This window comes from Sodiomyces alkalinus, assembly GCF_003711515.1.
Source record: "Sodiomyces alkalinus F11 unplaced genomic scaffold SODALscaffold_7, whole genome shotgun sequence".
Taxonomy (NCBI): Eukaryota; Fungi; Ascomycota; class Sordariomycetes; order Glomerellales; family Plectosphaerellaceae; genus Sodiomyces; species Sodiomyces alkalinus.
Window position 1 is genome coordinate 905,835 of NW_021167085.1, and position 19,558 is coordinate 925,392.

The 19,558-nt window shown below is 55.7% G+C and overlaps 8 protein-coding genes across 8 annotated transcripts in view; 5 read left to right on the forward strand and 3 right to left on the reverse strand.

The window, feature by feature from the left end:
- Window positions 1–465, reverse strand: part of SODALDRAFT_334391 (cytidine deaminase) — a 1,033-nt gene extending 568 nt beyond the window's left edge. The window contains exon 1 of the mRNA XM_028612196.1: window positions 54–465. Coding sequence (XP_028465103.1) covers window positions 54–406 — 353 coding nt within the window. The 5' untranslated portion in view covers window positions 407–465. The remainder of the gene's footprint in view (window positions 1–53) is intronic.
- Window positions 466–1,408: 943 nt separating this feature from the next.
- Window positions 1,409–3,785, forward strand: SODALDRAFT_334393 (chaperone protein dnaJ 2). Its single transcript, XM_028612197.1, has 4 exons — window positions 1,409–1,864; window positions 1,926–1,995; window positions 2,054–2,872; window positions 2,976–3,785. Exons 1-4 carry the CDS (start codon window positions 1,829–1,831, stop codon window positions 3,299–3,301), a joined length of 1,251 nt encoding a protein of 416 aa, XP_028465104.1. The 5' UTR covers window positions 1,409–1,828; the 3' UTR covers window positions 3,302–3,785.
- On the forward strand, window positions 3,386–3,785 carry SODALDRAFT_193824 (hypothetical protein). Its single transcript, XM_028607148.1, has one exon. It carries the CDS (start codon window positions 3,470–3,472, stop codon window positions 3,743–3,745), a length of 276 nt encoding a protein of 91 aa, XP_028465105.1. The 5' UTR covers window positions 3,386–3,469; the 3' UTR covers window positions 3,746–3,785.
- Window positions 3,736–5,869, reverse strand: SODALDRAFT_334394 (hypothetical protein). The gene is made up of 3 exons (XM_028612198.1): window positions 5,119–5,869; window positions 4,319–5,029; window positions 3,736–4,243 (listed from the first exon to the last, which is right to left on the reverse strand). The coding sequence occupies exons 1-3, from the start codon at window positions 5,766–5,768 to the stop codon at window positions 3,826–3,828; spliced, it is 1,779 nt and encodes a 592-aa protein (XP_028465106.1). The 5' UTR covers window positions 5,769–5,869; the 3' UTR covers window positions 3,736–3,825.
- A 367-nt stretch (window positions 5,870–6,236) lies between these two features.
- On the forward strand, window positions 6,237–7,462 carry SODALDRAFT_324929 (ribosomal protein L10; the record flags this gene model as incomplete). The annotated part of the gene is made up of 5 exons (XM_028609937.1): window positions 6,237–6,330; window positions 6,408–6,487; window positions 6,560–6,752; window positions 6,814–7,381; window positions 7,456–7,462. 5 exons carry the CDS (start codon window positions 6,237–6,239, stop codon window positions 7,460–7,462), a joined length of 942 nt encoding a protein of 313 aa, XP_028465107.1.
- Window positions 7,463–7,757: 295 nt separating this feature from the next.
- Window positions 7,758–11,646, reverse strand: SODALDRAFT_313392 (DNA mismatch repair protein MutS). Its single transcript, XM_028609233.1, has 2 exons — window positions 10,894–11,646; window positions 7,758–10,646 (listed from the first exon to the last, which is right to left on the reverse strand). Exons 1-2 carry the CDS (start codon window positions 11,452–11,454, stop codon window positions 7,950–7,952), a joined length of 3,258 nt encoding a protein of 1,085 aa, XP_028465108.1. The 5' UTR covers window positions 11,455–11,646; the 3' UTR covers window positions 7,758–7,949.
- A 1,577-nt stretch (window positions 11,647–13,223) lies between these two features.
- On the forward strand, window positions 13,224–14,303 carry SODALDRAFT_324931 (hypothetical protein; the record flags this gene model as incomplete). The annotated part of the gene is made up of 1 exon (XM_028609938.1): window positions 13,224–14,303. One exon carries the CDS (start codon window positions 13,224–13,226, stop codon window positions 14,301–14,303), a length of 1,080 nt encoding a protein of 359 aa, XP_028465109.1.
- A 1,306-nt stretch (window positions 14,304–15,609) lies between these two features.
- SODALDRAFT_340643 (glycosyl hydrolase family 38 domain-containing protein) lies at window positions 15,610–19,012 on the forward strand (the record flags this gene model as incomplete). The annotated part of the gene is made up of 3 exons (XM_028612970.1): window positions 15,610–15,755; window positions 15,822–17,559; window positions 17,639–19,012. 3 exons carry the CDS (start codon window positions 15,610–15,612, stop codon window positions 19,010–19,012), a joined length of 3,258 nt encoding a protein of 1,085 aa, XP_028465110.1.
- Between the last annotated feature and the right edge of the window lie 546 nt (window positions 19,013–19,558).

The following is a 19,558-nucleotide window of genomic DNA, read 5'->3' on the forward strand; positions in this document are numbered from 1 at the left end:
CCCCCAACAAAGCGACTCCAAGAACAAGCCCATTCTTTATCAGGGAAACTTACAACTGCCTACACGCACCACATGGACTGCACGTTGCCTCTATGTCCGCGGCGACGCCGACTGCCTTGAAGCTGCGAATACCTTCCGTGACGGCTTTGCCCAAAGCGACGCGCTCTGCGCAGGTTCCTATGCCGTACGATGCGTTCTCAACGTTGGCGCCGTCGATCCACTGACCGTTGTTGGAGAGGAGCGTGGCGCCTACGCGAAACTTGCTATACGGGCAGTACGCCCTGCTCTTGGCGGCAACGGACCTCTCGTGGAGCGTTAGCAGCTCGTTTTCTGTGAGGCCGTACTTCTTCACGGTCTCCTCCCGATGTGACGGGTTCTGGATCGAATAGGTCTTGATGGCAGCCATGTCGCGCGAGTTTGACGGATTTCACTGTCAAATACGGAGTACGAAGTACAACTACTAGTGGTAGCGATAGGGTCAAGGAGGGGATGGATGAGCTTATTAGTGAGGGACCGGGATGGCAGAGAGGTGGGGTTGCGATAACAGATACTCGACCCCTGCTCATTCCGAGCGATTGTGCACGACCAACGACATGGGCGATGATGGCCGATGGTCCTGGGGGTACAAGAAAGTCAGCGACAATGTCCGCCAGCAGTCCGAGTACCTGAGACAGTCAGGGCTCACGTTAACACGAAGAATTGCTGCAAAATCTTCGGTACAAAGCAACGGTTCTGGACGAAGGAGAACATGAAGTACCTACTCCGTACGCATACCCCAGGTAAGGTACTCAGCAAGGTACAGAGTTGTCTGGAGTACATGCCGCCTTACATGGTACATACAGTAAGGTACATGACCCGATAGTGCCCCTCTTCGCACCTTAGGTAATACGCTGTTCAAAGGAGACGAGTGAAAAACTAAAAAATATCTAGGTATACATATACCCGCCCTACCCTACCTCTGTCATAATATACCAGGAAGTAAGGAACCTGACTCGATGAAAATAAAAAGCCTACTTTGGTACCTGACGCGGTGCCGGGGATCAAATATTTGGGCCGGAAAACAAAGGCGTCGAAATCCGGCTATTGTGGGGGCGAGGTTGTTACTGTTCCGTAAGGAGGTACTTGCCGCCTTAGTAGTTTTGCAATGGGTTTTGCCCATGATGTACTTTACAGCCGGGTAACCTCTAGTGCTCCCGCCACTACGAATTGCTGGGCGGATCGAAAGTCTTCCACCTTCTTCCATGGATGGAACATGGAAGCAGGAGGTGACCCGCCAGCGACATCCCTTTATTTTGGAAAATCAACAAGACTGCTACTTGTAGTTTTTGCAGTTTTTGCCTTGTGCCTGGGAACCTTCCAGCTTCTTCCGACTCTCCCTCCCCACGCCGACATAACTTGGGTGATTTCTTGCTGAATTGATTATTGTTCCCATTACACACACAATTCAAAATTTCCAGTCCAACCCTTAATCAAGGTTCCGCGGCGTCTTCGATTTCCATCTCCATCTCCGGCTTTTACAGTAAGACATTGCTTTTCCCCCGAGCATTAGTGCCAACTCTTCTCTTGACCTCAAGTTCTGCTACACCTTGTTTTGTCTTTTCTTGCTCCTTTACCTACGCGATTTCTCGAGCGCGCTCCGTTTTGTTAGGGGCAGAAGCATCTTGCGATCATCTCTTCGCCTCCCTCAACACTGTCGAAAGCAATATTCTCTTACTGATATCTAGGCCTATCTAGGCCCCTCCATCCATCGAGGATCTCCTCAACGCCCTCTCTTCGAAACCATTCGCCACGCTTTTCCCCCTATAATCTTCGTTGATCGACTGGAAAAATGGTCAAAGAGACTAAGTTCTACGACATTCTACTTGTATGTTCTGGATAATTTACTCCCTGACATGTCAACCGGACTGCAACTCACTCGCTTGTAGGTCTCGCCAACGGCTACCGAACAGGAGCTGAAGAAGGCATACAAAACGGGCGCCCTCAAGTACCATCCTGGTATGTTATGTTCCTGTCCGTTCGGGTTTGCGACAAACCGTATTGACTCTGGTCACAGATAAGAATGCCCACAATCCCGCCGCCGAAGAGAAGTTCAAGGAAATCTCTCATGCCTACGAAGTCCTATCCGACCCTCAGAAGCGCAGCGTCTACGACCAATATGGCGAGGCTGGCCTTGAGGGCGGCGCAGGAGGAGGTGGCATGGCCGCCGAGGACCTGTTTGCGCAGTTCTTTGGCGGAGGTGGTGGTTTCGGCGGCATGTTCGGCGGTGGCATGCAAAACCGAGGTCCGCCCAAGGCTCGCACCATCCACCACACGCACAAGGTCTCCCTGGAGGACATTTATCGCGGCAAGATCTCCAAGCTCGCCCTCCAACGGTCCATCATCTGCCCGAAGTGCGACGGTCGCGGCGGCAAGGAGGGCGCAGTTAAGCGATGCGCTGGCTGCGACGGCCATGGTATGAAGACCATGATGCGACAGATGGGACCCATGATCCAGCGCTTCCAGACTGTCTGTCCCGACTGTCAAGGCGAGGGAGAGATCATCAACAATAAGGACCGCTGCAAGAACTGCGGCGGCAAGAAGACCGTCGTCGACCGGAAGGTCCTTCACGTTCATGTTGATCGGGGTGTGAAGAGCGGCACCAAGGTCGAGTTCCGTGGTGAAGGCGATCAAGCCCCTGGTATCCAGGCAGGCGATGTTGTCTTTGAGATTGAGCAAAAGCCCCACGCGCGTTTCGTCCGCAAGGATGACGATCTTCTCTATAAGGCGGAGATTGAGCTCGTGACTGCGCTAGCGGGAGGCACTCTCTTTATCGAGCACCTCGACGACAGGTGGCTCAGCATAGATATTCTTCCCGGAGAGGCAATCGCTCCAGGTTAGTTTTTTTCTTCTTCCTTTTTTGTTTCTTTTTTCTTTTTCCTCCGTTTTCCTTGTCCCAAGTTTCTCTCGAAAGGCATCGGCTGACCATCCCCATGCAGATGCTGTCAAGATGGTCCGCGGCCAAGGCATGCCGTCCTATCGGCACCACGATTTCGGCAACCTCTTCATCCAGTTCAACGTCAAGTTCCCCGAGAAGAATTGGATGCAAGACGAAGCCGGCTTTGAGGCTCTCCGCAAATTGCTTCCGCCCCCGGCTCAGCCCCCGACGCCACCAGATGCTATGACCGAGCCGGCAGACTTGGAAGATATCGAAAACGCGTCACAGGCCAGGGTGTTCGGAGGCGGCGCCGGCGGTGGTGGAATGGACGAGGACGATGAAGACGGCCACCCTCATGCTGAGCGTGTGCAGTGCGCATCCCAGTAGAGGAAAGAAGTAAGCGCTACGTATGATGAATTTTGATGATGACGGCATTCTTTCGGCGTGCAGGGAGGATCTGGAGAGGAGGTACGATCGTCCCTAGGCGTTCCGCGCCTACCAAGCGAAAAAGACAGGAAGTGGGCAGTCTGCTCTGGACATATCCGGTGGCGGATTATGAAAAGAGGATGCCATGCCGTGAGATTGGGATGTCCTAGTGGTTGTGGCTCGGGCTCCTTCATCTTGTCTCGAGCACATCGGGCATTGTACACCTTCGCGCAGGTCAGGCGAGACGTTGTTCCTACGCGGCTTGCTAGTCTCAGAACACTCATGATGGCTTGGCTTTCTCTTATTATTTCTTTTTTCTTATTCTTTCGGATCTCGACAATGTTCGGGGTTTGTTTGGGTCGGGGAAGGGCGTTAAGAGACACAATAGAGGATAGTGTGATATGAACTTCTTTTTTTAGTATCTGGTTTTCTTTAACCTTTCACCTACCGCACCGTGTTTCTCCAAACGAGTTTACTATATTGCGCTATTCGTGGCCTGGTCTGTCTGCTTCAGTACCTACTGATGGTGCCATACCTTGTTCTTCTTCAGCGCCTCTTTCATCGCCATTGCTGTCCAGAGATTGCTTGCGCAGATCTTCTACATTGTAAAGCAGCGCCCGGACATCGTCTTCAGAGACGTCTGCCTCATCGGCGTATAATCCGCTATCCTCGACTTCGAACAGGATATCGACACCAAAGGAACCCTGGCGCCAGACGAGCGACATGATGCGCGGGGTCGTAGTCACCATGCCGGTTATGTCCAGAGCCACGAGGAGCTTTGAGAGCGCTCCTTGCTCGGTGTACACATGAGTCAGGTCAAGTGGTGTACCGGGACAAAGATAGGTCTGCACATGGACAAGTGACGAGTCGTCGGCGATTCGGAGAACGAAAATATACGGAACGCTACGGTCACGGTTAGTCAAAGAAATCAAATGAGGGGGGGGGACGGAAGAAAATGTAGAGGAACGGGGAACGAACTCTTCGCAGATGGCAAAGACGAATGGTGTCTCCTTGCCATCATACTGGACTGTCGTGGAGGAGACATGAGAGACAGCAATTTTCGAAGCTCTGGGTGCTACACGCTTTGCACGTCCCAGCAAGTCGAACTTCCCGAGCAGCCGGCCCCGTTCCCAGTCCCACACGAAAAGCTCGTCATCACCGCCTCCGGAGATGAGCAGGTCCGGGCGCGCAGGCGGAATAGCGAGGCCGGTGACGAAGTGCTTGTGGCCCAAGCAGAAGCCCTCGATGACGTGCGTCTGCGGCATGTACCGCGACACACGGATGTGCTCGTCCCTGTCGGCGGTGATGATGTAACGGCGTCCTTCACTCTGAGCCAGGCACATGGCCGTGAGGAGAGAAACGTGGCCTATGACCAGGTTGTGCTCGAAGGTCGGCCTGTCGGAATGGATGCCCTCCCGGGCCTCCTGGTCGGCTTTTGCGGCCCAGAGGCGCTGCTGCTCCAGGGCCTTGAGGTTACGCTGCGAGTGGACGGTGAAATTGGTGGCTTCGGGCTTCCATGCCTTGTTGGCAGAGGGAGCGGGAGTAGAGCGGGAGGAAAGGGTGTTCTCGGTGGAGCCGTCCAGTGATGCAAGCAGGGGGAGAGTGTATACGTCGCCGAACTTATCGCCGCAAAGGATGGTCTTGTTGTCTACGCTTATGAGGACAGCGTTTGGGCGCTTAGGCATGGGCCTATGGCAAGAGATTAGATTCCTGAATTCCTACCCATCAAGACAAAAGGGACAGCGAAAAGAAAGGGGGGACCAGGCGGGGTGGCCAACCTCTGGCTGAGCTGGGTGAGAGTTCCGTTGCCGTCGTGCTCGAAGACCCAAATAGTCTTGTCGTGTCCAGAGGTGGCTAGGAGGTGACTACCAGTGCTTGTAACCGCCATCTGGGTGATGATGGGTTGATCTGGGACCTTGCCGTAGCCGTGTCTGAGATTGGGACCCGTCTTCCGATCTCTTCTCGCCCTCTTCTTCTGTCTCCTGCTTTTGGGACCGGTCTCCTTAGACTCATCCCCACTCGCCGGCTCATCCATATCCATGACAGTGTTGTCATCGTCCTTGCTCTGGCCAGGCTCAAGGTCGTCGGTAAGCCTCTGTCTCTTAGCAGGAGGCCCGTTATTATCATCCGATTCCTCATAGTCCTCCTCCTGGGCAGAGGTGAGAGTTGCAGCCACTGCACTCAGGTTAGACTCAGCTTCGGGTTGAGACTGAGCCTGAGCTTCAACCAGCCTCTCGACGTCTGGGTGCTTCCATGTTGAGATGTGCGAACCGTCGTGTAAACTGAATGAATGGATCTTCCCCCCCTTTGCGGCGAACAATACTCGACCACAGGGCTTGAGACGGTTGTAAGGCAGTTTCATGTTGGAGCTGTAGACATTCTGCAGGTAATTTAAGAGAGCCAATTCGACTATAGATGAGGAAGACATCTGGGGCCTCTATATCGTCTCATCAACTGTGTTGATATGGAGGGGATGAAGGGCTCTGGCGGTATTGAAAATCGGCGCTTGAAGTTAATAAACTGCGAGAGATAAATCTGAACTCGACCGAGCTGCCAAGAAAAGAGTGACATTTGGTCATGTACCACCCTCCAGTCAAGGTACGAAGGTACGGAGCATATACTGGAAGTAGAGTAGCTTAGGTAATACGGAGTACGTGTACGTACAAAATAAACGCTATGACGCTAAGATTTATAATGGAACTATTCCTTATGTGGACTAGCAGCTGCTTGCCCTAACCGGAGCTGCAGACACACCAATGTTTTCGAAATACTTTCGCGATTTGGGAACGAGCCTCATCCTCTTCCCGACACACCAACCCCCCCCAAGCTCAAAAACCCAACAATCTCATACCAATCAATTTGCCCTTAAACATCCTGCCTTCATCTATAAGAAGATATGGGGGGCAAATCTGCAAACAAGGCCGGGTACTTCGACAAGCTCAAGGGCTTGCTCGAGGACCACAAGTCGGTCTTCATCGTCACGGTCGACAGTATGTCCAGACGAAGCAACCAAAAGCACTTGAGATATACTGGAATCGAGTACTAACCAGGGCCATTTCGTTCACAGATGTCTCGTCCCAGCAGCTGCACCAGATCCGCCACGCTCTGCGTGGTGAGGCTACTATTCTGATGGGCAAGAACACCATGGTATGTCTGCCTCAAGTCCCGTCGAATTTGAGGAACCGGCGTCTAACCTATTTTTTTTTCTCAATCGTATAGGTTCGCCGTGCTCTGAAGACCTTCGTCAACGATACCCCCGAGTATGAGCGTCTTCTGCCCCACATCAAGGGCAACATTGGCTTCGTCTTCACCAACGGCGACCTCAAGACGATCCGTGACAAGATCCTTGAGAACAGGGTTGCCGCTCCCGCCCGTGCTGGTGCCGTCGCCCCTGCCGACGTCTGGGTTCCTGGTATGGCACCTCCCGGAAACCCTCTTTAGGGCGCTCTTTGGCTGACATGATCGCTTTCTAGCTGGCAACACTGGTATGGAACCTGGCAAGACCTCCTTCTTCCAGGCCCTCGGTGTCCCCACCAAGATTGCCCGTGGTACCATTGATATTACCTCGGACCTGAGGCTCGTCGAGGCCAACACCAAGGTCGGCCCCTCCGAGGCTACCCTGCTCAACATGCTCAACATCTCCCCCTTCACCTACGGCATGGGCATTACCCAGGTCTACGACCAGGGCCAGACTTTCGAGCCCTTCGTCCTCGACGTTGGTGAGGAGCAGCTCCTCAAGACCTTCGCCAACGCCGTCACCACCATTGCCTGCGTCTCTCTCGCCATCAACTTCCCCACCATCCCCTCGGTCGTGCACTCGTTCTTCAACAGCTACAAGAACGTCCTCGCCGTTGCCGTCGAGACCGAGTACTCTTGGCCCGAGGTTGACGAGCTCAAGGACCGCATTGCCAACCCCGAGGCCTACGCCGCGGCCGCTCCTTCCGGTGCCGCTGCCGGCGGTGCCCAGGAGGAGAAGAAGGAGGAGAAGAAGGAAGAGTCGGAGGAGGAGTCGGACGAAGAGGGTGGCTTCGGCGATCTCTTGTATGACCCATCATCACCCAATTCCTACTGCCCCTTTTCTGCTCTGACGTACATACTGACTCGTGTCTTCCCAGCGGCTAAATGCGATGGCATACCCTCGGTGTTGTTCCGGCGGCTGTGTGGGCTTCGGTCGGGGTTTACGACGAAACGTGAATCTTTACGACGATTTCATAGATGGTTTGCTGGTCAATCAAGCCTACGCATTTGACAACGTGATGTTCCTAAATTCTACGTTCAGTTGCTGGACAAGGTGACATGTGTGTGCATGGTGTTTTCCACGCATATACGCGATCCTAAACACGAAGGTTAGTTCAGTTCTCTTTCGTCGAGTTTTCGACTTGATTTTTCACTTATCACAACCTTCTCCCGATGATTATCAACATGTACAGAGCTTTTTAACCCTGACTCTTCTTGATGACACCATACACACAACAACCCTATGAGGGAGGCCTCTTTTACATTTTCTTTTGCTTTTGCATACTTGTTGTTGTTGGGGGTATCTGAGGCTAACCAACATCAAAAACAGAACCCAATTACCCACCCACTCGACTCTGATTAAGAAGCTGACCTAACCAGCAGAAGACACCACTTCTGCAGGACTCCGGTGCTGACCTTGTGCATATCCATGCTCGTATGTGTGTAGTGTTGTTTGTTGCTTCTCCAAGACGTCCTTCGCGACGCAAATTGCCGCCTCGGGCAGCCCTGCCAAGCGCGCCACTTTGAGCGCGTGGCTCTCTCTGTTGATACCCTTCCGTAGCTTGTGTACATAAACAAAAGCACCAGTTTCGTCCTCCTCAACGTCTGTACAATACATTTCAACTTGGCCACCTGTGCCCGTGCCGCCGCTGTCGGGGCCACCACACAGCCCTGACGCAGCAGCGAGGTCGGCCACGGAGTGAAAATGCGTCGCGAACAGCGAACGGCACTTGTTCACCGTGACGAGGTGGTGCAGGCTGGCGAACGCGACGGCGGCGCCGTCTTCGGGTGTGGTGCCGCGGCCGATTTCGTCCATGATGACAAAGGACCTCGGCGTCGCGGCGCGTAGGATCTGCGCCGTCTCCAGCATCTCCACCATGAAAGTGCTCTGGTGGCGGTACAGGTTATCCGCGGACCCGACGCGGCTGAAGATGGCGTCCACGAGTCCCAGCTCCGCGTAGTCGGCGGGGACGTAGCATCCCACCTGGGCCAGAATGGTGATGAGGGCGTTTTGCCGTAAGAAGGTGCTCTTGCCGCCCATGTTCGGACCCGTGATGAGCCAGAGCCTTCCGTGGTGGGCGGACCCGGATCCCACGAGACAATCGTTCCGGACGAACGAGCGGCCCTGCTCGCGAAGCCCCCCTTCCACGGTGGGGTGCCGGCCGCCGATGATGGTGGTGGCGGTGGAGTGGTTGAGGCGCGGGCGGGAGAGCCCCTGTTCGAGGGCGAGGCGGGCGAAAGAGGTGGCGACGTCGAGCTCGTCGAGGACGGCGGCGTTGCGACGGAGCTTGACGAGGTTGAGGACGACCGATTCGCGGAGGGCCTGGAAGACGGCCTGCTCCTCGACGCGGATGGCGGCGCGGACTGCGTCGAGGCGCTGGCCGAGGGCGGTCCACTCGGGGAGGTGGAACGACCGGGTCGAACGGCTCGCGGAGATGGAGCGGCCGACGTCGGCGACGGCGAGGGCCCGCGCGTCCTTGCCCCGGACGTGGCAGATGTGGCCGAGGCCCGGGGTCCAGCGCAGCGTCAGGCTGGCGGCGTCGTGCCGCTCGCGGAGGGTCTCGATGAGGTTCGCCTTCTCGGCGTGCAGGGCGGCGAGCTCGTCGTGCAGGCGGCGGAGGGAGGGGCTGGCGGACGGCCTCATGACCCAGGCCTCGTTGTCGTTGGCGTAGTGCTCGCGCACCGAGGTCGGGCGTGCCTTGGCGCTCTTCTTGGCCGCCCCTTTGGGGAGGGCGGCGGCTACGTCGTCGGGGGAGCCCTCGGCGCTGATGATGTCCTGCGCGAGGGCCATCATCTGGTTGGTCTCGCCGTCTTCAATTTCATGCTGGTGTACGATGCCTTCCTCGTCAATGGCCTCTCGGATACGGCGTGCCAATTTGAGCGGCTCCTCGAGGTTGAGGCGGCTGGCCATGGTAGAGAGACAACAATGTGTGTCTGTGTCTGTATCGGCGGTTGTATCCGCTGTTGGGGCGGGAGATGGCTTGGTGAGCCAATTGGCGATGCCCTCGGTTGCATCTACCGTGGCGGCGAGGGCCAGCAGGTCGTCCGGGTCTCCTCTTCCGAGGGCGAACTTCTGCACGAGGCGCTGCGAGTCGTGGGTCCGTCGTAGCAAGAGGGTAATGACATCGCGCAGATCGCCGTGGGCGATGAAGCGCGCAACGAGCTCTTGCCGGGACTCTATAACCTCGAGCGAGGTAGAAGGTGCGCTCAACCACTCGTTCAGCAGCCTCGTGCCACTCTTGGTCACGGTGCGTCTGATGGCGTGAAGCAAGCTCCCGCGGTACCAGCCATCCCGGATGGTCTGCTTGACCTCCAGAGCGCGCATGCTGTTCTTGTCGATGCTCATGATCTGCATGGCCTCATGGCGGAGTGGGGGCTGGAGCTTCATGCTCGTGCCCTGGAGGCGGTCCTTGACGTAGTGGAGGAGGAGACTACCGGCCGCCACCTCGTGGTTCGTGAATGCCCGGGCGGTGTCGGAGGGGATTTCGGATTCGAGCAACGGCACCCAGTCGGCGAGAGACGTCATCTCGCCCATGGGACTGTAGGTAACGAGATGGCGATCTTCGGCCAGGACGGAGAACAAGCCATGGTCTCGGTTGGACTGCAAATCCTTGTCAAGGACGACCTCCCTGGGGGAAATGCGGGATAGCGCAGAAGATAGAGAAGAGAGGTCAGCGGCCTGGGTAAAGAACTGACCCGTGGAGAGATCCAGCCAGGCTAGTCCTAGAGGCAAGGAGTCCAAAGCAGCCGCTGCAGGCAGGGAAGAAGGGGACGGGCCAATGGTCTTGGTCTCCGGTGTAGCTGCCGGCAGTGCAGATGGTGGCGTTTCGCCCAGCGGAGATGCGTGGATAGCCAAGACAAAGTTATTGACATAGGGATCCATAAAGTTCTCATCGATCAGCGTCCCCGGGGTGATGATCCGAGCGACTCTCCGATCATGCATAAGACCCCCGGACTTGATCTTGTCCGGGGCGTTATTGGGAAACTCCTCGGCCACAGCGACATAGCGGTTCAGATCTTGGACGAGGATCTTGAGGAACCTATCAAGCTGGAAGAAGGGAAAGCCGGCCTACGAGACAATGTCAGAGGTGACATCACTCGCACATACGTGGGATGAACAATCGGACGGGGAGCAGGTAGGGTGCTAGAAACCAAGGGCCTCCCGCGTCTCACGCCCGTGGAGGGGCGGAGGGAGGTTTGATCCCCCCCCCCCCAAGTGCCGAGATCTCAAGGGCGCGGGACGATTTGTGGGGAAGAAGGGAAAGGGGAGGTCAGGGGTCGATGGAATTTAGGGGTGGTGTATGTATGTGGCTTACCATAGAAACAGGCCCGGCATTTGTCTTCTTCTGGGCCACTTTGAGATTCAAAAGGGGGCCCAACTCGTCAGCTTGCTCGAAGTAGAGTTCGTAGAAGCCGCCAAGTCGGGTGAGGAGGACGCAGTTGGCAAACTTTTGCATGTTTCTCCGGGCTTGGAGGAGGACGGTGGGATAAGCAGGCTCCTGGATCTCAGCCGGCTCTGCGGGAGAGCGGGCGGCAGCAGCAGCCGTGGCAGTGGCAGCGGCAGCGGCAGCGGCATCTTCGGAGTTCGGAATGGTAGAAGGCTGCGCGTCGACATGCACCCTGCCCTGTGGCAAGTCCTGGATCCTCAGGGAGGTCTTGGTCTTCTTCCCCCGGACTGACGTTGTTGTTGGAACGAATCCGGCCAAGGGCAAGACAGGAGGACGGGTGATTGGGACGAGACGACCGCGAAGCGCGCAGTCGGGTCCATTACCGAACACCACGGAGGATGAAGAATGGCAGCATCGGGATGATCTCCGCGGTGGGGACAGGAGGGCATCAAACAAGGAGATGCTGGCTCCGAGTCGGCGGGTTAACATCAAACAGAACAGACACGGGCCGCCACAACTTGCGTATGACGGGCCAGAGTGTTACGAGTCAGGGGAGAGTGAAAACAAGCTAATCAATCATATGCCAAGGAGGGACAAGTTCAAAGCGGCTATGCACGAAAAAGAAAGGGAATAAGCATGTGAAGCGCGACGGAAGTAAGAAAAAGTTCAGGGTTGCGGAGGGACTCGGTGGCATTATCCGAAATTCTCGGAGCTGGTGGCAATGGAAAAAACGGGCAGGCTGGATGAGTAATGCATGTACAAAGGACTAGCACAGTGCGCCTATATTAAATCCTGTGCGTTTTGGAGCTTGGGGCAACTGAAACACCGGGACTTAGGGCTTGCCGTGGCAGGGATTGTGGGTGACGGTCACTAAAGCCAGGGGAAGATAGGCGAAACAGACAGAGACACAGTGTAGCGAAAGTCTTATAATAGTGGCCTAAGATACGCCTGAAATACGCTAAGACCAGACCCCTAATTACCCAAACCTGTGGTTCTTCGGCCTGCCCGTGTAAGCGACAGAGCGCGCCTGGTGGGCGCTTAAAAGACCAGGCCCGGCGGCTATAGCTTGGACGCCGGACCTGTCGGAGAAGGCTAAATTCTCTTCTCCGTGATGTTTTAGTCGGAGTCTCACGATGTTCTCCCCTTTGGGAATGTAATGTCCGCACTCCGTAGTCCTAGTCCTATGACCAGGAAAACAACTACGTTGTATTGCTCCGAAAATCATGGAGCCCCATCTCACCCGTCCGACGATGGATGCCCCCAAGGATATTCTTTTCCGCCAGAATGACCCCGTTATCTAGCAATCCCAACAGCGTCAGTCTATGAGCTGTTGGGGTTTATGAATCTATGAGTCCAGAGAGGGTAGTTCGGACGTGTTTGTTGGGGAGATGGTTCGACTTCGACCATGGGTGGGGGGGGGGGAGATAAAAAAAACAAGGGGAGAAACAGCAGCACTGTCAAAAACGGAAAATACAAAGTACAAATAACCAGCAGAAAGAACCCTGGGAAGTGGGCAAGCCAAGTGGTGGGTAGTTTCGGTAATGTGGGGCCAGGCATGACCGACGAGTGGCCACACCGCTCCCGCTTCCCTCGGCGTCGACCGATTCAACCCTCGTCTCGTCCCACTCTCTCCCCGTCTCGCCGTCTTATCGCCAGACACCTCTCATTCCGCTCTGCCCGACGTCCCAGGCCAACCCGTACAGGCCCTTTTTATCATGACCATGATATAATGTAATGTTAATTCCCCTCCCCAGAGATGTCAGATCATGCGTTTGTCTACGCGACTCGAGACTCTTGCGACTTTTACAACAAGTCTGCTCATTATCACCCGTTACACCAACACGCCCTCGTCTTTTATACCCACCCCACCACACGTTACACCTTTCACTTCCCTTTTTTTCTTCTGTTTTTCTTCTTTTCTAATAAGAGAGGCATTTCTTGTGCTCTGATTTTCGTTTGGTAACGACTTCTTCTTGTTGCCTATTACTACTAGTCGCACTCCAATACTCGAACCAAATACACTCCAGAAAGTACTCACTTGGATTCTGTCGCCTATTTTACCCTTCGTCCCGTCCTCCGCTCCGGTGCACACCATCCCATCTCACCATCACAGACGTTACCACGCCCAGCGTTATCCGTATATTTCTGTCAAACATCAAAAACCACACCCAGACGCTGTGACTAGCTGGTCACCTACTTCATCTTGCCCGCCTGTCGCGAGGAGGGGACGGCCGCAACAACCCCAAACAACAAACAACATGGAACATCGAGCACCTCCGCTTAGCCCAATGATTCCCGTAACACCTCCGCCCGAGCACCAAATATTCGGCAATCCGGGTTCTCAGCTGCCGCCTTATTCCAAGTACAACACCTTCCAGTCGCCGCCGAGCTTCCTCCAACCACCTCCTTACTCCAAGATCCCGCCTAGCCTGAACACACCTACCGTCCCTCGAGGACAGGCGGCCAACACACAAGAACCCAGCCATGAGAACAAGGAGAATGTGAACATTGACACGAGCGGTAGTCACGCCAAGGTGGCTCCCCCTATCTCTCCAAACGACAGCCCGCAGGAGCAGCATCATCATCATCAGCAACAACATCCTCAACCACATTACCAACAACATCCCCAACCACATCACCAACAATATCCTCAACCACATCATCCTCAACAGCAACAACAGCAGCAACAGCAACAGCAACAACAACCCATGGACCCCCGCTACATGGCCATGGCCTCCCGGATAGCATCCTACTACCAGCAACGGTACCAGGCCATCTCCAACGCACAGCAACAACGCTGCCAAGCCTGGGCCAACATGCACCGGCAAAAGTGCCAGGAGGCGATGCAGGCCGCCATGCTGGTGGTGGCGTGGTACATCCGCGACCGCATCCAGCGGCGACGGCGCAAGGAGAAGCGCAAGTTCCGGGCCGGCTTGCGGGAGAGGGCCCAGCCCACGCGGTCACGGCACGGGCATGGCGGCGACCCCGGCCACGGCCACGGCCACAACGACCCCCGGGAGTCGGTCCGCCGGTGGCTCATGCAGGTCCCCGAGGATCCCGTCTCGCCCGATGCTGCTCCCCCCGCCGAGGCCGACGAGTCGATGGCTGGCGGGGAGCCCGGGTCCGATAACGACGCCAAGCTGTACGAGATGGCGGATGGGCTCATCAAGTCGCAGTTCAGGAAGGTTGATGTCCCGATGTTGGGGGTGTTGTCGTTCGAGGAGAGTGAGGGGGAGACGGAGAGTGAGGATGAGCAGGCGACGGCGTCGCATGAGGTTCAGCATGATGCGGCCACGGAGACGGGGAGTCGCCTTATGAACCGGAGTGACTTATCATGACGCTCATGACTTTTCTTTTTCGTGGTGTCTTGGTGTTTTTTCTTTCTTTTTTGGATCATGTTGATAATATGCATATTTATTTGTTGCATTGGGAAAGGTTGGCGTTTGGGTTTGAGCATCTAATATCTTGGTTTGGTCTGGTCGCCATCAAGGAGCTACTTATTTACGTGAAGGAGATATGTCGCCTACCTAGGTAGGTATCTCTATCCGCAACGAAATATATACCCCTTACCTACCTTAAGGTACCTTATATTAGGTACTCCGTACGTACACCACGTACCGCAGCGATCTCCCTGTACCTACCTTAGGTAGGTATCCTCAGTCTCGTGGTCTTGCAAGGTATTGCTTGAGATGTGAGAAAAACCGACGTTGTACTTGTACTCATAGGGTCAAGTGTTATTATATCCGAGTTGTCCACGAGGAAGGCATCAGCTGAATATGGAGTGTTACTGAGGGGCAAGAATTCCCCCTTGGACGATGATAAATATGACAGCTCCTCTCGCTCTTCGATTATCCACGACCAAGCTGATGATATATATGTGAGATGAGGCAGAAGGGTGATAACTCGCGGTATCACTCTCTGAAGTGACGGTAACGTAAGGTACCTCCGAGATGTTTTAAGGTTTCGTATTCATACGTGTGCTTCATCGCAAGTACCTCCATATATCAGCTTACCTCATCTCGTGATCTATTCCCTAAACCCCCTTTTTATCGTCGAGTCACCGAGTTCAGACCACAACGGTGGTCATTCATTCTCCAATCACCTCCGCACCCGTCTCCCCCGCATTCCCACATCTGGACATAGGGCCTGGCCTGGGGGAGGACCGGGAAAGTACCGAAAGGTCCCCCCCCTTAGCGGCCATAGTACACTACCCTAGGTAGTGTACACGTACGACTCTCGAGGATCACCCCCCGGCAAGTCAGCTGCGGGATGATGCAGCAAGAATGCGGGGATGGGGCGGAGGGGAGCTTCCATTCCTCCCTACAACTCCTCCATTTTCTTCCCCCAAGTCTTCCTCTGAAGAGGTAACAGGACCGTGTTCTTTCTTCAGCCGGTCAAGATTCACGTCCCAACGACGAGTTCGCTCGTCCGTGTCTTAGACCTGGTGATCAACTAATTAATCGGCGAAGACAAGCGGCCGTCATTAATCAATCACCGCGCTCGCAATTCCTTAACAAGCTCAAGAGGTTGCACACCGCCATTATCACTTCCACAATCACTTCGACAATCGCTTCGATAATCACTCCACGTCCGCCTGCTGGCCAGCCTTCCAAAGTGAACGCGAAACATTTTCCTCACTCCATCATGGGCGGCGGACGGGGTCTCAGGAGCAAAAACTCCTACCCAGTCCTGGCCTCCCGCCCGGTCGGCCAGATCATCTCGAAGATCTACAAGGATAGAATCAGGTCGTTCTATTCTCCCGGTCAATACGAGAAACATAACCTGCTGGCGTACGTATTCTCGTTCTTTCTTTCTGGGAGGGTTGGTTGGATCTGACCTGACTTGACTTGTCGTAGCATGATGTACGAAGGGATCGCTTCGGGAGAGCCTGCCATCAAGCTCTCGGTCTGGGACGCACCGGGACAAGAACGCCCGACATTCCAAGAGGCCACGAAGAACGAATTTCGAAACACTGGCGTCGGTCATTCGTTTGGCCCTTCATGGTCTACACACTGGTTCAGGGTCGCCATCACCGTCCCCGAAAGTCTCCGCCACAAAGAACACCTCGAGTTGCACTGGGATGCCGACACGGAGGGCATGGTCTGGTCCCAAGACGGCCAGGCTCTGCAAGGTCTCACCGGCGGCGGAGAACGCATCGAGTGGATTCTACCCGCGTCCTTCCGCGACGGCCGGGAACATGTCATCTACATCGAGATGGCCTGCAATCGCATGTTCGGCAACTCTCCCGGTGGGGATATTATCCAGCCGCCTGATCCCAACAAATATTTCACCCTGAAGAAGGCCGATATTGTCGCCGTCAACTTGGAAGCTCGCGCCCTCTACATCGACATATGGATCATCGGCGATGCCGCTCGCGAGTTCCCCGAGGATAGCTGGGAACAGCACAAGGCTCTCAAGACCGCCAGCGACGTCATCGACTCCTTTAAGCTGGGCGACAAGGAGTCCATCGCCAAGTGCCGCAGGATCGCTCAAGAGTACATTGGCCCCAACGTCGACTCCCACAAGGTCTACTCAGCTGGCAAGGATATCAAGGTCTACGGCATCGGCCACTGCCACATCGACAGCTGCTGGCTCTGGCCCTGGGCCGAGACGAAGCGGAAGGTGGCCCGGTCGTGGTCCAACCAGTGCGACCTCATGGACCGCTATCCCGAGCTCAACTTCGCCTGCTCCCAGGCCCAGCAGTACCAGTGGCTCAAGCAACTGTACCCCAACGTCTGGGACCGCGTGAAATCCAAGGTCAGGGCGGGCCAGTTCCAACCCATCGGCGGCAGCTGGGTCGAGCACGACACCAACATGCCCAGCGGCGAGTCCCTGGTCCGCCAGTTCGTCTACGGCCAGCGCTTCTTCGAAAACCACTTTGGCCAGCGCTCCCAGACCTTCTGGCTTCCCGACACCTTCGGCTACTCCGCCCAGCTGCCCCAGCTCTGCCGCCTCGCCGGCATGAACCGCTTCCTGACCCAGAAGCTCAGCTGGAACAACATCAACAAGTTCCCCCACACCACCTTCAACTGGGTCGCCCTCGACGGCAGCCAGGTCATCTGCCACATGCCGCCCTCCGAGACCTATACCGCCGAGGCCCACTTCGGCGACGTGCGGCGCAGCGTCAGCCAGCACAAGTCGATGGACCAGGACGCCACCTCGCTGCTCGTCTTCGGCAAAGGCGACGGCGGCGGCGGTCCGACCTGGCAGCACCTCGAGAAGCTGCGACGGTGCCGCGGCATCGCTGACCAGGTGGGCTTGCTCCCCCGAGTGCACATGGGCAACACCGTCGACGAGTTCTTCGACTTCCTCGAGCCCAAAGCCGGCGGTTTCGTGACATGGTACGGCGAGCTCTACTTCGAGCTGCACCGTGGCACCTACACCACCCAGGCGAACAACAAGCTCTATAACCGAAAATCGGAGGCCATGCTCCGGGAGGTAGAATGGCTCGCCACCGCCGCCTCCCTCAAGGACTCGTCGTATAAGTACCCCAAAGCCGACATCGACGCTATGTGGGAGTCGGTTCTTCTTTGCCAGTTCCATGACTGTCTGCCCGGAAGTTCCGTCGAGATGGTTTACGACGATTCCGACAAGGTAGGCTGTCTTTGTTCCTTTTCCTTCGTCTCTCTGTTCTCGTCGTCACTTCATCTCTTAGCTCACACCATACACATAGGAATACGAGAAAGTCTTCCAGACGGGTGAGCGGCTTCTCAAGGACATCCGTAAAGTCTTGGGAGTCTCCGATCTCAGGGCTTCTCTCCAAAATTCCGTTGCCATCAATACCCTCCCGTGGCACCGCAAGGAGCTCGTCAACATTTCGAACGATGAGGTCGGTGTGGCATGCGGCGAGGGCCAGTTCTTGGCCATTCGACCTTTCAAGATGGTCGAAGAGCAACCGGCCGTCACGGTCGAGGAGGTCCGCAAGGGCGTCTTCGTTCTACAAAACGATCAGCTTCGGGTGGAGGTCGAGGGCGGTTGTGTCACCTCTCTATACGACCGCGTCACCAAGCGCGAGGTCATAGAGAAGGGCGGAAAGGCAAACCAATACGTCATCTTTGATGATAAGCCCCTGTACTGGCAAGCCTGGGACGTTGAGGTCTACCACCTGGAGACGCGCCAGGAGCTTCCATGCGGCGAAACGACCATCTCCGAGAAGAAACCGCACCGGGTAAGCGTTGCCACGAAGATCCAAATCAGCGACGCGAGCTCCATCAAATCGACCATCACGTTATCTGCCGCGCTCAAGGGCGTCCAGTCGTGGGTGGAATGCCACGCCGAGGTCGAGTGGCACGAGAAGATGAAGTTCCTCAAGGTCGAATTCCCCGTCGACGTACGCAGCACGGAGGCATCCTACGAGACGGCGTTCGGCATCGTGAAACGCCCCACGCACTACAACACCAGCTGGGACATGGCCAAGTTCGAGGTCTGCTGCCACCGCTTCGCCGACCTATCCGAGCACAACTACGGCGTCTCCATCCTGAACGACAGCAAATACGGCTTCGCGACCACCGGGAACGTCATGCGGCTCTCGCTCCTGCGCGCCCCCAAGGCGCCCGACGCCCACGCCGACATGGGCACCCACCACATCCGATGGGCCATCCTGCCGCACCAGCAGTCGCTGAGCCACACCACCATCCGCGCCGCCTTCGCCTTCAACCAGCCCCTGCGAGCCGTGGCCTCGTCCCCGGACGTTTCCCGCCTCGTCGCAGCCGGCGGCGGCGGGGCCAACCCGATCAAACTCCTGGGAGACCCGAACCTCGTGCTGGACACGGTCAAGCGCGGCGAAGACGACGAGGACGTCCGGCCCGGAGACGAGGACGTTGGCGGCAACTTGCCCAAGCGCAAGGGCCGGAACGTCATATTGCGCATTTACGACAGTCTGGGCGGGCGGGGCCGCGGCACCGTCAAGACCACCTGGGCCGTCAGAGCAGTGTTCAAGTGCAACTTGCTTGAGGATGACCTCGAAGAGATTCCGCTGCGGGGGGACGGCGAGTTTGACATTGAATTGCGGCCGTTCGAGGTGGCGTCGTATCGCTTGGCTTTGTAGGGAGCTTTCTCCTCGGCTTCCCTCCTCGGCTTCGTCTTGTTGGTTTCTTTGCCATCATTCACGCTCAACGTCCCAGACCATGTATGATAAATTGGCGTGGCGATCACTGCGTGAGATGGGTTTTCTTTTTTTCTTCTTTTCTTTTCTTTGTTCCTAACTTTGATCAAACACACATGACGGATATGTTTCATTTATTTAATTTGCCCTCGTGGCAGTCATGATAACCGGATATAGAACGACTCCCTTGACATTGAGGAAATCGAAAGAAACGCCCTAACTCGCCTGGTCACAAGAGTTCTTCTTCTCTTGAGTTTCTTCAGACCCAATTGATCAAAACAAATCCAACAATGCTCGAAATAGAGATGAAGTTTCCAAGTGATGCGTTATGGTGCCCTGGCCCTCTGGCACTTGAGCTTGAATTTATGCGTGTAGGTTCATTCGTGGGACAGGAAAAAACAATGAGAATATCGACATGGGTGGTCCTTTTTTCTTTTCTTTTCTGATGGTACAAAGTTGGTAGTGGGCGCCGGTGATAATGATGAATAG